Source organism: Pleurodeles waltl, chromosome 3_1, assembly GCF_031143425.1.
Source record: "Pleurodeles waltl isolate 20211129_DDA chromosome 3_1, aPleWal1.hap1.20221129, whole genome shotgun sequence".
Taxonomy (NCBI): Eukaryota; Metazoa; Chordata; class Amphibia; order Caudata; family Salamandridae; genus Pleurodeles; species Pleurodeles waltl.
The window spans coordinates 1,870,832,805-1,870,851,503 of NC_090440.1; the positions used below are offsets into that span (position 1 = coordinate 1,870,832,805).

Here is an 18,699-nt window from a genome sequence, read left to right on the forward strand (position 1 = left end):
CACACAACTATAAAAAAATATATCCCCAACAGGGGGTCAGCCCATGTATACGAGGGCCGACCCCCTGTTGTGGTATTCATGGTGGCCTAGTGGGGCCAGTGGGAGTCCAGCTCGTGAATCATGCTGCACTGTGATCCACAAGAAGGAATCGGTTTGTGAGAGGCATTGCTTGAAAGGAGAGACTCTCCCCTTTCAAGTGAGCCTCCCACAAACATGGGGGGATAAAAAAAAAACACAAATCCCCACTGGACATGCTTCCCTATAGCCGGTCCCGTGGGGTTTTGTGACGTCAGTGCGCCTGGGCGTGCGCTGCTGTCACAGATGGGTGGGGGCTGTTTAGAGAAGCAGAAGAGAAACCTTCGGTGCTTTACACCACAGGATTTATTGAAGCCCTCCATGGTGATGGCCAAAGGCCTTAAGATGCATGAGGGAGGATGTGTGTTTGACGACCTTTGGCCATCAGGAACACTTATGGGGTTAACAAGGGAAAATATGTTTATTTCTCAGAAAACAAAGACACATTGAATGTGTACTGCAATGTACAGCACATATGCAGTGCATCTGAATCTGTCCACAAAGGGTATGCTCCCATGCTAATCATTTGCTAGGCAGCACACACACAACTTTGCACCAAGGTAGGTATCTGTACACCGTGCAAGGAAGCCTGTTTCTGTTGAAGTGCACCAGTCTTTTTAATTCCGTAAATATGTCCCACCTTGTGCTTCTGACCAGAAAAAGTAATGACTTGTTTCAAGTCCATGAGACTGAGGTTTACAAAGTTGACCCCCGGCTAGAAGTGCTGGCAAGTCTGTTTACCATCCTAAAAAAAGAACAACTCCTGTGGTTTATATCTAAGGATTTCAAGGTGGTGCAAATTTCTAAAGCAGCAAATACCTTAAGAAGGGATCTGATATGCATGAATGTGGCCCCCTCACACCTCTTCTCTATCTCAGGCTCACCCTCGACCCCCAAAAAACACAAGACAAAGTACCTTAAAATACCTTAAAGCCTTTTTCGGTCTTTCCTAAGACAGCATGCATGTGTTGTCACTTGCAGGAGATAAAGTATACAACAAGAGGCTTGGAGACTGTCCATTGCTTTCCATTCGGTTTTTTTTTCATTCTTACTTTCTTCCTCCTAGTTGGCCAGTGCATGCTGGCTTTACTTCCACCCTTTTGTATGGAGCATGGACCAAGTGCTGATTGCTTCATCTTGATTAGTGTTCTTCTGCTTCTTGCACTGTGATTGAGATACTATTTTCATTGTTCTTCGCCAGGTGTTGTTTCTTTCTTCTTCCTGCATGGTGCAGATGGATCACCTAAACAGTTTAGAATTTTCATCCCTCATTTGCTTGAGACATTTGAGGGACCTGTGGTCTGCCTGAACGCTGAAGTGAGTCCCAAACAGGTATGCCCGCAGCTTCTTCAGGGCCCAGACCATAGTTATGGCAGTAGCACTTTTGTTCCCTGGGGAGTATTCTCCTACTAATGATGGGTACAGGTTGGTCTAGGCCCTCATCATTCAACTGTGATAATATATCTGCTTTGCCATGCTATGAGGCATTAGTCTGTTCTATAAACTCTTTAGACTCAAGTCAGGAGCCTTGAGTACAAGTGCTGTTCACATGACCTTCATAAGGATGTCAAAGGCTTTGCAGCAGCATCTGTCCAGATCACCTTCTTAGACTCCTTCTTAGAAGTTAGTACAGTTAAGGTGCAACAATGATGCCATAGCCCTTCTGTAAGATCCAGTGAGGTCTAGGAAGGCCCTCACTTCTGTGTTTTCGGGGGTTCCCAGGCCAAGATGGTGTCAATCTTGACTTTTAGAGGCTGCACCTTGCCCCCATCCACCAGCTGTCCCAGATACACCACAGTTCCCTACTCTAACCGGCACTTGCTACATTTGATAGTCAGGCCGGTTGCAGGGTCTGAAGTACCTCCTGAAGTTGGTGTTGTGAAGTTATTTTAACATTTTACACTGGCAGATTATTTCGCTCTGGGCCTGAGGCTAGTGCCCTTTTACCTAGTTACATTTTTCTATTATTCCTTTTATCATGTTAGCAGAGCTTCATTTTAGTGGAGATGTTTTTTATTCCTTTTAGCAGTTGTCCTTCCTTTCAGAAACTGTTATTCATTTCTTTGCACAACATTCTCATTTTGTGCTCAACCCAAGGCTGTACATGATGTTTACCGGGTACTGCTGGTCCAAATAGAACATTGTATACCCTACACAGAAAAAAATGTGTTGTCATGTCAGGGCAGTTCTTAGGCCAATAGATATGTTCTTATAAAGCATCACACTGCCCACAACATCTCAGAGGGGACATTCCAGCCAGTTTGCTATCTCATGCTGCACACTGTCTCTGTTTCTGATGAAACCTTTTGGTTCCTCTTCATCTACGTGGGGAGACTCTCAGCAGATTAACAGACCTCTTCTCTACCTCGGCACACCTATGGGGGTTGGGCTTCCTTCCCAGGACCAGAAGGGCGGATTAGGGCTACCACTGTTATTTGCTCTTAAGTAGAAACTTAGTAGTATAGGTAGGAATGCTAGGCACACTGTTAAGACAATATGGTAAGACTCTTCTTTTGTTTCACTCTCTTGGTCACTGCTGCCATAACACTGTGTTTCATTATCCTCATAACTACAATTCATGCCTTTCTACATAGAACACAGTTGCTTCAGTAAAACATATTGAACTAAGATCCTGCTTCTGTTTTGTCATTGCATGTATGAGACTCGTATAACTGAGAGAGAGGGGTAAGATCTGTTGCACCATGATTTTCCAGAGGCGTCTTAGTGTCATGCAATGGACTGCCACAAATCACTTTTACCTCTGGTACTGGTGAGAAGCTGCAAGCTAGCCAGAAAAGGTTATGCCGACAGCTGTCACACTGCGTGGGATCAGACTCAGTCCTCCCCTCAGTGGTGCTGCCGCCCAAAGTCCAGTAGTCTTGTACCATAACAGGAGTCTACGAAAGCATTACAGATGATCCTCCCAGCTGGAGCCTTAGATAACTATGCCATCCAGGAAGGCCTCCTTCCCAGCCAGGAACTTGTTCACCACCCTCTAGAATGTAGCATGAGCATTATTTAATCTAAAGGACATCACCCTAAAGTGTTAGTGGCCTTCTGGGGTTGAGAATGCAGACCTCACTTTTGCTCCTATAGTCAAGGCAGTCTGCCAGTACCTTGATGTGAGATCAAAGGTACTTAGGAACTTGGCAGCGCCCTGTCTTTGTATGAGCACATCAGCTTGGGGGATAGGGTGGGCATCAGTTTTTGAGTTTTGAGTACCCTATTATTTACACAGAACCTAAGTTCTGGGGCGGTGCCCACTGTAGGGACTTTGCGTACCAAAACTACTTGGCTGGACCAGAGACTGTTGGAGGGCCTAATCTCCCCTAATACCAGAAGTTTGGAAATGTTCTCCTCAATTCTAGCCTTCACCTTTACAGGCAACCTGTACCTTTTATTCTTCACAACCATACTGTCTTCAGTGTCTATATCATAGACTGAGATTATGGGTGAGGGAAAGCAGAGAGACAAACTGCCCCAACAATTGATGACTGACCCCCTGTTGCTCTGGGAGCCTCCACTGGCCCATCATTCTACTTACAGGATAGGAATTCAGGAAGAGGTTCACTCCTCATGTGTCATCAGGAGCATGGTGACCTCAGACCTCTCATAGTGGGGATTCAGGTGACTGACATGGAGAATCCTTAAGGGTCTTATGGGGACTTGAGGTCCACCACATATGTGTCACCCCTTCCTCTCCACCCCATAGAGCCCTGTCCAACTGTCTTGTAGAGCCCTGGGCTCCATGGGCTCTATCACCCTTCTCGTTTTACCAGAGTTTCATGATCTCCTGGCTGCCATAGATTTTTGGAAGCCTTTTTCTGGAATTTCTGGATATGGTTCCTGAGGGCTAGCATGTAGTTGATTATAGCGTGGGGTGGGGTGTTTCTTGGGAGCTTGCTTCAATCCCACCTTTATAAGAAAGAGTGGTCCCCCAACAGGGTGACCATAGAGGAGCTCAAAGGGGCTAAACCTTTCTGTGGTACTGCCTGTAGGCAAATAGCAGGCATGCAAAAAGAATTCCACACTTCTACCTCACTTCTACCTCATGGGCCTAGACATGGTCTTGTTAAACTTTTCAACAAGCCCATTAGTTTGAGGATGATTAGGTATATGTTACTCTACACTCTTTCCACATGGACTTAATGTGGGCTGACATGCCGTTAGTGTCCCTGTTTCACACCACTTCTTTGGGGAATACCACTCAGGGCCCTAGCCTTTGCAGAAGCAGTTACAGTCCTCAGAGGTGTGGCCTCTAGGCATCCGGTGGCATGGTCCACCAAAACCAGGATAAGTTGCCTAAGGAAGTTTAGGGGTCCAAGGGCCCAAATGTCAATGCCCCCTTTCAAAGTGGGTGCTAATGGCAAGCAAGGGAACCAAGAGAGTCTTAAGGTGTTTCCCTCTTTTCCCACTAGCCTGGCAGGTGTGACGTATCCTACATGTCTTCATCCAGGGCCAATAAAAGTAGATGACAAGCCTGGCAAACGTCTTGTCCTGCCCTAGATGTCCTGCCAGGGATATGTCATGCAACAGAAACAAAAATGAGGTTTACCCACAAACCCTACCTGACCTGGGTAAGGATACATATATGCATTAAACATTGGTCATACGGCTGGGATAAATTAAACTAATAAATACTCAATATTTTCTTGGCATAGTTATTTCTTTATACAATTTATACATTTATTACTTATTATAGGGCAAAGAGAATCACCGATGAGACAAATTGTCCCTGTAACATAAACAAAATAACACAGAAAAAACATTTGTGTCACATTAAACTTCAACATTTACACAAAACCGCATAGAAATAATCACCAGTTCATTCTGAAAATTGTCCCAACTCAATCTCTCCTCCTTCGGAGGCAGTGGTACACAATAAACATAGAGGTGTTATCCACTTATTAGCAATGGTTGTGGTAAATTAAATGAACAAGTGCTAGGTCCAGATCAGTTATTTCCTGGGGTTACTTGCACTCTCTAATATACTTCTATAGGGTCAGTTATATTTTTTACCCAACCATGCCAAAATCCGCATGGTGTCGACACGTTTCGGCCCATTTAATTTTAGGCCTCATCAGGACTACAATGGGACAACAACACCTAGGAGCAGTTCGTACGCGGTCCTTACTCCTGAAAATCCTTATTAACCCGGCTGAAGCCTTTGCTGAAACCATAAATCTATTTAGGCGGGCTCACAACGCTTCCCGTGTGAGCTACATCTTAAGATCAAACCGTGCTCCTGCTGTGTTGGAGCAACTGCTGTTTCGTTCGCGTGCCACAATTCCAAACCTCTCCCGGGTCCGAGGCTTCATCGTGTTTACCTTGGGAACTGGTGATTACTTCTATGTGGTTTTGTGTAAATGTTGAAGTTTAATGCGATACAAATGTTTTTTCTGTTTTATTTTGTTTATGTTACAGGGACAATTTGTCTCATCAGTGATTCTTTTTGCCTTATATGAGTAATACATTTAATTTTATGAAAAAATAACTATGCCAAGAAAATATTGAGTATTTTTCTTGTTAGAAATTAGTTTAATTTATCCCAGCCGTATGACCAATGTTTAATGCATATAGGGATATGTCATGAGCCAGCACCAGTCAGAAGGCCCTGTAGCACCGGGGGACCACCAACACCCTGACTTCCCTAGGCTCAGAAACCTTAGGCTCAATGAAAAGAAGGCCATTCTCTCATTATGTAAGGTGATCTCCAGTAGTGTCTCAGCTCACTGCCTCAAACAATATAGGGTTAGGCGTTCTTTCTATGCCTTACAGAATGCCTCCTGGTGAGCTCACCCTCAACATGCCATCCAGCAAGTTCAGACAGGTCTCCTAGAACAGCAATGTCCTCCATGGTAGGCTCCAAGGCAGCCTGTGCAGGTGCCACATCAACCTGGATGGTGGGAATTTTGGGGGCTGGATTCCCAAGCCCCTTGTCCCTCCATGTCCAACCATAGCCTTCTCCTCCTCTGCTATATCCAGCAAATTATGGGTCACCTCACAGGCCATGAAGGACTTCTGAAGCTCCTCCTTTTTGGAACTCCTTTTTGCTAGAAGTCCCCTCTCCTAACATAATCTTCTGAGCTCAGACGCAGTGTAGCTTTCCAGATTACTAAACTCCAATTCCATACTTGCAGGCATAATCACAGGCACAGATAGTCAGGAAGAATGGGAAAGAATTTAGAAAATATAAAATGGCCAATGAAGGAGAATTTAATAACATGGTGAATCTGGTATCAAATTAATTATATGACTTTTAGTGTTACACTAATCATTCAATGATATGATACAAGCACAAGTACTGGATCCCACCACTGAACACCAATGTAGGAAATTGGGTTGTGGTTTGAAGGGGTTGAAACCCTACTTAAGGAATAGCCACAATCCTTGTCAAGGTGAACCACAAAAAGTCACTAAATTAATCTGTGCTTAACCCTCTGGTAGAGTGGCACAAAAACAGTCAGGCTTAATTTAGAGGCAATGTGTAAAGTGTTTACTCAGCACTTTAACAGTAATACTGCGGAACACAGGAAAAATCCCACACTAATTTAAAACATAGAGTACATTTAGACAAATTAGTTGACACCAAAATACCAAAAACTTCTCAGTGAAATTTTCAGCACAAAATGGTGCCTATAACATCAAAGCACCAACCACGGATATCTAGTTGCATGAGCCTGGGGTAAAGTTGAAAGTTATGGTCAACCGCGATGGGCCCCAGTTCAGATATACAATTTTGAAGAAATGTGTAAGAAAAATGTCTGAAAGATAATATTTAGTGGGGTAAGGTAGCCAGCAGTGTCCAAGGAGGAAGTGTTGCCATCGGGTAGACACTGAATAAAGTTGTGGTAAAGATTTCTATGTGTGTGGTCTTATTTTTGGAAGTTAAAAGCCTCCAGTGAGAAGAAGCTGCAGGCTGTAGCATACGAGGACTCCATGAGGCCAGATACTCAATCGACAAAGAGCCGCTGAACAGAATTTTCTGCTGCAAATGGGAACATAGGGGGAGCTGCCACAAGTCAGGCCAAGCAGCAACGCACATTCAGCGGCCCAGCAAGTAGGTAGGTCCCAGTCGCCTCTCGGTTCTCACAGCACTTTTTAGCAAAAAATTATCTAAGTCTCAAGTTTTGATTTGGGCTACATAGGCACATTTAGCACCACTTGCAAAGGTCCAGGACTGTAGGGACACAACTTGGAGTATTTGTACTCATTTAGGCTGGGTCCAGGTGTGGGTTCAAGACGGTTGGAGCCTTTTCTATCCCCAAGGTTCTGATCAGAAGGTCAGACAACTAGCCTGTGGAGTCACTCTGGAAGTCTTGGGTTTAAGTGGAAAAAGCAAGTGTCCAGCAGCAGGGCAGTCCTCCCAGACCACAGGGCAGGCTTCAGGCAGCAGGGCAGTCCTCTCAAGTACACAGCAGGCCACAAGCAACAGGGCCGTCCTCTGGGAGTCCTTTCACATCTCCAGAGGTGGACTGAAGAGTGGGTCTGCTGGTCCTATATTATACCTGGTACCTCTTGTGAAACAGAAACAACTTCTGGAGTTTTCCCCCTACAAAGGTGTCTAGAATTTTCTGCCTCCCTGCCCTGGTCCCAGTCTGTCTGCAGACACAATGAGCTACTCTGAATTCCTATTTGTCTGAGTTGAAGTAGAGACTTTGAAGTTCAAGTGGGGCTGTGCACAGCCACACTTTCTATTGTCTGGCTGTCTGGGATGAATATACATAGGTGGATTGACAACTACACCTAGTTATGTGACCCAGGAAACAGGTTGCAGGTACCAAATGGTTAGGAAATGAAAATGTCAACTTTTGAAAAGTGCAATTTTCAAAATTGTCACTTAAAATTAAACTTTACCATCATAGACCATTTTAAAATACAATTCCTCAAACACCAAGCATGACATTTCTATCTGCTCACAAACAAAGGTCATCCTTTATTAAATGTAATGAGGTAATCCAATGTTGTCCTATGGGAAAGGTAGGGCCCACAGTATTGAAAAACAGATTAGGGAGGACAGTACTTGTCCAACTCTTTAAATACATGCCCATCTTTTTAAATACAAGGCGCCCTGCCTTATGAGCTGTATAGGGTTAACCCCGGAGGTGACATTTGTTTAAAAAAGGGAGTTTTACGCTTTGAAAAGGGGTTATTTTCCAATGGTGAATTGATTGGCAGCTTAAAGCTCCATTCAGGCTGCAATGGCAGCCTTGAGACTTGTTTTAAGCTGCTGCTTATGTGGGTAGCACATTACATGCTGCAGGCCCATTTAGTAGCATTTAATTTACCAGTCCTGGCTATAAGGTATACCACTTTACTAGGGCCTGGTAAGTAAATCAAATATCAGAAGTAAGGCAGTGTTACCATGTTTTGAGATGTGAACACAAGCACACTAGCACTGGTTAGCAGTGGTAAAATGCACAGTGTCCTAAGGCCAACAAAAATGAATTCAGCAAATATAGGAGAGGAGTAGGTAAAACATTTGGGAGAAGACCACCCTAAGGTTGACAGGTCTAACAATGATGCTTATTCTTGTGTTGTTTCTTTCTTTCCATCATCCCATTGTCCATGTTGCTTCTTCCCTTCCTGCTCCTGTCTCTTCCGTTGTCTCTGTTGATTCTTCAATCCCACCATCCTGTTGTCTGAGTGGTCTACCCACCCACCATAATAAAACAAATGCTCCATGACGCTGCCAGTGTTGGCCTCATCATAGCACTTGAACATGCATGGAACCTGTATGGAAATATGGTCAACATTTTTTTCACATTTTAGCTACGGAGGAGTGCAGAAAAAGTGAATATTTATTTTATATTTCGCAAAACTCAGTGTGACATGATAGTTTCTTATGCTGAGTACATTGTATTTATTCATCGTTTTATTGCATAAAATATAAACATGAACGAAGCAAAATATCTTCCCAGGGTAAATGCAACCAGTTTTCTTTTAATGCCTAATGATCATAGTTTTCATGACATTTTCGTTAAATTTTAAGCCTATACGAAAAGAAAAACAAGAATTGGCAAAGCTAATAGGTTTTGCTTGTAGCGTTGGCCCCGCCACCGCACTATTTTTTTTACTGTTCCGTTGCCCGTGGCCTCCCACCATCCAATCTGCTTGTGTTGCCCCTTGCCCCAAGGTAATCTTCTTGGAAGTTGAGGGAAGTGAAGTCTTTCCGAGGATTTCAACAGCCTGGGCGCGATGCAATAAAGAAGCAGGACCTCAGGGGCACAAGATCTGGTTGCGCTCTAAATAAGAAGAATATCGGAAACGCATATCTTGGAAAAAACTTGCATTTTGAGCAAGTATTCCGGGCAGAATTTGAGTAAGGTAATATTGTGGTATTCTAAATTAGTGCAGTCTGTCATTCTGATGCATGGATGATTTTTGCATCCTCTTTGGTTAGAAACGTTGTCATTGTACTGCAAAGCAATGGCAAATGACACCATCACCATGACCTCACCAATGACGGTCTTGTTAATTACAGAGCACAATATGTTAAGAAATACGAAGTCAGAGGAAAAGTCTGAACTAAACTCATTTCATGAGTGGCTTGATATAGAATTATTTTCTTAACAAATGGTTGTGTTATTTTATATTTAGGGTGAATGTAAATATTTTGCTAAACGGAATGTCTACGCAGTTCAAAATTATAGTATAGGAAAGACTGAAACTTGGTACTATCTGCAACTGCCATTGCTTTTGAGAATGTATTTTGCTAATTCTGAAACCCCATGTCCAGGCAAATTAGGCAGGGGATGCCTGGTACAGCAGGCAGTAAATATCATGAACCATTGTGACACTGTGTAAGCTATATCTGCTGTTTCCTTATTGCTAATTATCTGGTTTTCACTTGGATTTTCTATAAGAGTCAGCAGATGTTATAAGTGAATCCTTTCATCTGCTAAACGTCAATGAACAGTGGTGTCTGCAGTCCGTGTTAGGCCTTCTTCGTGTTCTGACACTGCAATGAACTGTAACTTACCCTTACATTTAAACAAAGGCAATAGCAGCTGGACAAAAAAGGTGACTGCCCCCTCAACAAAGAAGAATCAGTAGTGCGGTGCAGTTTTATCTGATCGCAGAAAAAACGCCCCTTTTGTTGAGGTCACAGTTCTGGCATCATCCTGCTGTATATAAGGACTGCACTTCCTGACCACACAGGCATCCATCTCTATAGATCAACCAACATGGGAAAGGTAAGATCACATTTTCGTTAACACTATCTGACAATAAAACCAACCTGCCTTTCAACTAGAACTGAATGTATATTTTGTCAACGTGTCGTGTTAAAACACCCGTCTCAGTTGGTTTAGTTTGTGTTTCAAAGTATTTCCAGCATGCTACAATGGTACAAGGATCTTGAAACTGAGGGGTAAATTTATGAAAAGCTTACGCCACTTTTTGAGATGCTCCGGCGGTGCACGACTTTCATCCCTTTCTATGAGGCCACGGAAAGTCGCTTCCGTGGCTTTACATGGCCTCATAGAGATGGAGTAAGACAAAGCAGTGAAAGTCACTGTTTTGCCTTAGTCTGCGCCTGGGAGGTGTTCCATGGACGTTGTAGTGGGTTTTCCCATGCAACACCCATGGATTGCGATGCTGCCCCAGATTTACTTAATCACGTAAACCTGGGGCAGCGCTAAAATCTTAAGCCTCCCCGGAGCAGGCATAATGAGGTGAAATATTTTCATATATATATAGTATATGAATGTTCTGTTTTCCCAAAAAACAAACCAGTTATGAAGATATTACTTGACGTGGGTTCTGCTGATCCAAGCATAATTTTTATGTTCAGGTGAGGTTTTAAAGGTTGGGTGTGGAGGAGTTAATGTTTGAGTGTAGGAGAACACAGATGCAAGCCCTATTTATTGTAGGCATTCAATACTAATTAGAACATTGGAATGCTGGAGGCTCCATTGAAGACAATGGAGTGCTGCAGGCTTTTACTGGCTCGTAAAAGCCCGCAGCACCAACATTCCAATGTTCGCTTTGTTCACAGCAACAGCTGTGAACAAAGCCTCACTGAGCCCGAGGGGATTTTAATCCCCTCGGGCTCCGTGAACATTTTTGTTTTTAATAGAACATTCTGCCCTGTGTGGCAGAATGTTCTAATAGCCTTAGAACCTGCCGTAACGGGCTCTACCGGCTATTAAAGTCCCTCTCCCTTGTTAAATGCCCTCGCCTTCGGCTCGGGCATTTAACGCGGGAGTGGGCCTTTAATAGCCGGTAGAGCCTGCTACGGCGGGTTCTAAGGCTATAGTATTTAATTATCAGTTAATTGAACTCGACAACACGGGCATAAAATTCACTCCCAGTTTATTTTCAGCCCTATTCCTAGCATATTTCTTGTTTACCTTGACAGTGACGCTTTCTGGTGACCAATTGTTATCAGAGGAGTACACCATCTCTAACCCCATACTATTGGTTATTTCGAATATCATTCCTCCTCCTAGAAAAATTGCCCAATAGAATACATGTGCAACTATTTTACATCTGAAAATAACACTCTCCAACCACAGTGTCTGCCGTATTTGGCTCGTCTTTTGGCATGTTTTAACAGCATTTGCATAACCAATAGGTCTGTATTTAATGTGGTAAACAATGCACACAAACAGCCTATTTGCTCTTCTGCCTCTTGATGAGCTGCAATAATACCATACCCATTGACTTTTACAATGCTTGTTTTTTGTGGCTATGTTTGAAGAGTGAAGATTTGGGTGGTTAGAATTCTGGCAGTTTAACAAACTTTAATGACAGAAAAGTATGTCAAATGGAGCAGAACAGTAAATAGACAGAAGAGACTATTTCAGGCAAAGAATCACTTATTGTAACTTTACTACACTATGGCAACATAAAATATAAAACTTATTATGTTTCATATTTTAGCAGTGCACCAGCTTGTTTTAGAGAGTACTGTGACCCCAGATACCTGTGAAACGTGAATGAGGTGTGAGATATTCTCTCACTGTACTTCTCTTATTCCCTGCAGATCACCTTCTACGAGGACAGAAACTTTGTCGGTCGTTCCTATGAGTGCCACTCTGATTGTGCGGACCTAAGTTCCTGCCTCAAGAGCTGCAACTCCCTCCAGGTACATGGTGGCCGTTGGATGTTGTACGAGCATCCAAGTTACAGGGGATTTCAATACATCCTCGGAATAGGTGACTATCGTGATTATCAGCGGTGGATGGGATACAGTGACTCCATAGGGTCCTGCCGAATGATCCCTGAGGTAAGATTAGTTTTATTTCCAACCAGTGTTGTTACCCATCCTGGTTTCGAATCTTGTTTCTGATGAAAAGTGCTGTGACTTTTCAGCCACATTCGGGAGAACATTTTTGACAAAAAAAACGTATCTCCGCAGCTAAACATATTTATGTGTTAGCATTAGTAAGACTTCAAAGGTCTGGTTCACAAAGGTAAAGTTACACATTTGTGCAAGTTTTCTATTTTTTGCTATTCACATACTGCGAGTTACCAGTAAGTATATAACTGCGAAGATTCAGCTGTCGGACTGGAGAACTCCACATATAAAAATATAGGCCTGTCTTATCTTTTGTGTTGAGTTCTCCACCACAACTGCGGAATCTCCGGAGTCATAAAGTTACTATTAACTTGTAGTTTGTGAATAGCGAAAAATAGTAAAAACATGCTAAAATGTAAATTTATCATTACGACTCAAGCCCAGAAAACGGTTGGAGGTTGGATTTTCAATGAGATGATACCTTAGATTGGACAACTGAAAAATAGCTAAAAAGGGACAATAGAATGTCAAGTAATCTATTTTTATATAAGAATGAGAAATGCCACATCAAAGCTGCTTCAACTTGCAAGTATTGGTTAATGACCACAAGACCTCTCAAATGGGAAGAGGTGTACACCAATCTGTTTGTAGGCTATCTAGAAGACTTGTAAGTCCCACAGATGTACTAATCAGTGTTTCTGCCATCTGAGGTCCAGATTCACCATTATACACTCACCTGTCTTGTTTTGGTAATCGAATATTGACTGTGAGATTGCTGTAAGACATTATTAACATCCACAGTATTGTGGCATGTAACCCCTGAATGCAACACAACCTCCCTATTCGTTTCACTATTTAGTTCTTGTTATAACCCTTACCCTCAATCAATCAATCAAAATATTTGTAGAGCGTGCTACTCACCCGTGAGGGTCTCAAAGAAAACGGGGGGAGGCAGGGAGGGTCACTGATCGAACAACCATGTCTTGACCTTCTTTCTGAAGACCAGGAGGTCTTTGGTTTTGCAAAGGTCGGTGGGGAGGGAGTTCCAGGTTTTGCGGGCGAGGTAGGAGAAGGACCTGCCTCCTGTGGTGGTGCGTTGGATGCAGTGGACTGTGGCTAGGGCGAGGTCGGCTGATCGGAGGTTGCGTGTGGGAGTGTGGAAGTTAACTCTTTCGTTGAGGTGGGTTGGGCCGGTGTTGTGGAGGGATTTGTGTGCATGGATGAGGATCTTGAATGTGATTCTCTTGTCTATGGGGAGCCAGTGAAGGGGTTTGAGGTGTGGTGAGATTGGTTTGTGGCGGGGGAGGCCAAGGACGAGGCGTTCGGCTGTGTTCTGGATTCTCTGGAGTTTGCTTTTGAATTTGAGTGTGGTGCCGGCGTAGAGGGCATTACCGTAGTCCAGTCTGCTGCTGATGAGTGCGTGGGTGGCTGTCTTTCTGGTTTCTGGGGGAATCCATTTGAAGGATTTTTTTAGAGTGCGTAGTGTTTGGAAGCAGGAGGAGGTTAGAGCATTGATTTGCTGTGTCATGGAGAAAGAGGGGTCTAGGATGATGCCGAGGTTGCGTGCGTGGTTTGCGGGGGTGGGTGCGGGGCCCAGGGCGGTGGGCTACCAGGAGTCGTCCCATGTGGTTTTGTTGGGGCCGAAGATGATGATCTCGGTTTTGTTTGAGTTCAGCTTGAGGTGGTTAGTGGTCATCCAGTTGGCGGTGTCGAGGAGAGCAGCGTGTAGGTTGGTTTTGGCGGTGGTGGGGTTGCGAGTGAGGGAGAGGATGAGTTCAATGTCATCTGCATAGCAGAGGATAGTGATTCTGTGTGCTCGGAGGATGTTGGCTAGGGGGATCATGTAGATGTTAAAGAGTGTGGGGCTGAGGGAGGACCCTTGGGGGACTCCTCAGGTGATCTTGGTAGTGTTGGAGTGGAAGGCGGATTCTCTGGGTCCGGTCGGTGAGGAGTCTTCTGACAAGTAGGGCTCCGAGTACACTTATGTTGCTGCTGCAGACTCAGACTGGCCTGCAGCTTGACTGGTCCAGAAAAGGGAGCACTAACACCAGACAGGGGCAGCCTGTTGTAGACACACTGTATGGTAATCTGTGATTTCCCTCATCCGACCACACCAAAAACCTACCTAAAAGAAGCAGAATTATCTCTTCTCTTTCTAGATAAAGGTAATCAGATTCTTGATACCGTGCAATTTAGGAGACAAAAATTGGTAGTGTATGCTTCTGGAACTTGCAATAATCATGCAAGCCAATATGGCGAACACTGATTGACAAAAACATCCGTGATTTTCTTGCAATTATTACTGGATATTTGCTGCACTTTGACATCTATGGAAAGACCTCATACCCCATTTCCGGCTACCAATTGCTCTCTTTTCTCACCTTTTCTTCTGCTTTCTTACACTTACTGGCAACTCTGACACAAAGGTGTGACTAAGAATACAAATACTCCAGTTCAGAGATAAATTCCACATAATGCCTTTTCAAAGTTACGAATCCAATTATAGTATACATAATATACCAAATATGTATGTTATGTATCAGTACTTTATGATCGAAATTTGAGTTGAAGTGAATAAGTAGTTGACAGAATTAGCCATTCATAAAATGCAGGGCGTACATTTAGGACCCCTTCCACTTTGTGAATGTTCATAGAAGCTTATAGAAGAGTAGGTAGCGGTCCAGCTTACTACTGCCAACTCTCAAACAAGGTTTCCTTAATTTGTTTAAGCACAGCCATGTTTCCTTTTAAAATAATGGGGTGCATGAAAGAAAAAATATATTTAAATGTAATCATAGCTACGGTGGTCTGCTGATACTAGGAGGCCGCCATCCCTGTGAGGGCCTATTTCAGTGTGAGTCGAAATTTATGGCATTCCTGATTAATATTACTGTAGTAAGATGGATTATGACCCACTCCAAATTGGAATATTATGCACCGAAATATTAGTGCATAAATCGGTGTGCAAAATTCTTTACTGGTAGCAAATTGCGACTGGATTTTGGCAACTAGTAAACAGTACACCTAGCCCCGAATTTTGTAAGCCATTATCTACATGCTAAGTGCAAACTGCTGAGAACAGAGTCCATGGCCATGACTGTTATGAAGCTGAGAACAGCCTGGTGTCCACTGAAGAGGCAGAGGAACAGAGAAGGGAGGACGGACATAACTGCTGAGTAGAAGCATTGGAATGAAGACACTAACCACTGGAATTCTGGCAAAATAGGGCATTAAAATCGACCTTGACAAGTTAAATTTGCAGTTGAGTGAGACAGACCACTAATTGTGTTGAATTTACAGGCCCTGAGTACTTGTAGTACCACATGCCGTGGACTTATAAGTAAATTAGATGTCTGAATCAGGTGTACATACATTTCAGCATGATTTAATGGCAACTATAGCACTTTACTACTGGTTAGCAGGAGGAAAGTGTTCAGACTCCCAAAGTCAATCAAAACAGCTCAGGTAACAATCTGGTGAATACCATGCAAGAGATGGTAATTTCCCAGCATGCAGCATTTAAGCAATAAAATCTGCATACTCACATGAGGTTGATGAGTATTACGTTGAGCAAACTCTCAGTAATTACTTGCCTTTCAAAACTGGTCACTGCATAATCATACTTTAGAGGTGAGAAGCAACAAGTAATGTACATGCAAATCTAAAACTGCCCAGCAGTATCACCTATTGTGCACATGCACTAGACAGCTAACTACACTATTGCCACTGGTGTATAAGCAGCATCAGTGGTAAACGAGCTAAAACCACAAATAAAAAGCTTTACAAATAATACAGTTAGTGGCTTTGGCTCTTGCAGTAAATTGAAGAAATGAGGCAGCACTATGATAATGAGGATGGGAGTGGGTATGATCAAAGGCAATGTTTCTTGTCTATACTAACAAACAGTGTTTTGTATTTCTTTGAAGCAGGTATAGTGGTTAGAGTACAATATTTGCCCATTTAGGAACAGTTCATTAATAAAAACATTTATTATTGACCCTAAAAATCAGCTTCTCACTGAACATGGATACCACTGTTATAATAGCCCAGTTGTAACCACTGAATCGGCATTCTTCCAACAGAATCAGTTTCAAAGCACAAACTGGAATTTTCATGGAAATGCCAACACCCTTGCATTTGTGTTCTACATGATGTTAGTTTTGTACTGGAGTGTGGACATTGTTCCAGCGTGTGATACCAAGTGACTAATGAAATTTTATGACTTTTGTAATGAGCATCTGCAGCTTTCCATTTAGACTGTTCAGTAAACTTACAATAATCAGGACATAAATATTTGAATTATATTTATGAATGTTGGTATACGTTTTCCAGATATGTTAATGCGTTGAATATGCTCTCACATTTAGAAAAAGGGAGCTATTTTAAAAATGTACAGTTACTTATTACATACATCTGTGCTTTATTTAATGTCAGAAACATTTGTAAAAAAAATAGAAATGTAAAAACTACGTTTCAACATTTTCCCATTTAATCCCAATTTAATGTGAACATTTCTGAGGAATAACTATTTTTAGCTTCAATGATTCCACATAAAAGCTCAGAATTGTACTTTAACCTAAGGCAGTTACGTTTAACATTGTCTTTGCCAGCCACTGACAAACATCTTTCAAGGATGTGGAACAAACACTGATTCACGACATTCCTTTTGTATCTTAACCTCTGGCATAGTTGGCATGCAGTGTGAGAAATGAAACACATAGGCCCTCATTCTGACCTTGGCGGGCGGCGGAGGCCGCCCGCCAAAGTCCCGCCGTCAGATTACCGTTCCGCGGTCGAAAGACCGCGGCGGTAATTCTGACTTTCCCGCTGGGCTGGCGGGCGGTCGCCTTCAGAGCGCCCGCCAGCCCAGCGGGAAAGAGGCTTCCACGATGAAGCCGGCTCGGAATCGAGCCGGCGGAGTGGAAGCTGTGCGACGGGTGCAGTTGCACCCGTCGCGTATTTCACTGTCTGCGCAGCAGACAGTGAAATACATGTAGGGGCCCTCTTACGGGGGCCCCTGCAATGCCCATGCCAGTGGCATGGGCACTGCAGGGGCCCCCAGGGGCCCCGCGACCCCCCCTACCGCCATCCGGATCCCGGCGGTCCGACCGCCGGGATCTGGATGGCGGTAGGGGGGGTCGGAATCCCCGCGGCGGTGCAGCAAGCTGCGCCGCCGCGGAGGATTCAATGGGGCGGCGGTACACTGGCGGGACCCCGCCAGTGGTGCCGGTCCGACCGCGGCTTTACCGCCGCGGTCGGAATCCCCATTGGAGCACCGCCGGCCTGTCGGCGGTGCTCCCGCGGTCCTCCGCCCTGGCGGTCAAAGACCGCCAGGGTCAGAATGACCACCATAGTTTGATACAATTCTAAGGTTTAGAAGTTGCTTTTTCCAGTTCTCTTTTTACTCATTTTGTAATTGAAGTCTTCTGCTAACATGTACCTTAAACTGGTGAAAGAAAGTGTCTCTTTGGCATAACCACACCCATTTTTAGGTAACGTGTTGGTATCTATGTGGGCTTTTAACCACACCCATATCACGCCCATCACTTCCATTCGTTTGTGGGCTTGCCTTTTAAAATTCCCTTGATTTTATTTGCGAAAGGCATGCAAACGTCATACCTTTTCCGTTGTTTTGCCCTTCTAGAGAGCACCGGCCAACTACTGAAAACATACGCAGCTCCATGTTTTCAGCATGGTTTCTGGATTACTTTTTCTTTTTATCTTCTACATAGCACGATCTCGCTCAGCAGTGTTGGAGCTATTTGCATGCCAACCAGTTTACTTCCATTGTTTATTCCTGGTTTTTGTTGTTTCTGTGACAGATGAATGTAAATGTATTTTTAAAAGCATATGATTGCTCGTGTGTCTCCACTCGTGGTTGTTGTTGTATTTACATTGTTTTTAGTGTTTTTTTTTTTTGTTTATCCCACGGTTGTTTGTTTATTTTACTGTTGTGTGTAAATGTATTTTAAAAACCCACTTCTTATGTGTTCATATGGTAAACAGAGCTGTGTAGTGACAGGATAAGCAGATAAACACACAAAAGATTGCTTTTAAAAATACATTTACGCTAAACATGACATCAAACAAAATATAATGTTATATTGTAGAAACTTTAATAAAGCGCTATAATGTAACAGTGCTTTTTTTGTGATTGCCTTTGTACACAAAAGAAAGCTCTGCTATATCAGAGCACTTTATGCGCTTTTCACTTGTGCTACCACCTGGAATAAAACCACTGTTTTTATCTAACAACATAAGTGCATACCATAGACGAGTACATATTCCAAAGACAATCTCAAAAGAAAGCACTGCTATATTATAGCGCTTTATTACAGTTATACACTATAAAATTATAGTATAACATATAGCAACTGTGG

At 43.3% G+C, this 18,699-nt stretch overlaps 1 protein-coding gene across 1 annotated transcript in view; it reads left to right on the forward strand.

Moving 5' to 3' along the window:
• Positions 1-10,262: 10,262 nt before the first annotated feature.
• Positions 10,263-18,699, forward strand: part of LOC138283630 (gamma-crystallin-1-like) — a 57,728-nt gene continuing 49,291 nt past the window's right edge. Inside the window, exons 1-2 of the mRNA XM_069221569.1 lie at positions 10,263-10,271; positions 12,065-12,307. Coding sequence (XP_069077670.1) covers positions 10,263-10,271; positions 12,065-12,307 — 252 coding nt within the window. The remainder of the gene's footprint in view (positions 10,272-12,064; positions 12,308-18,699) is intronic.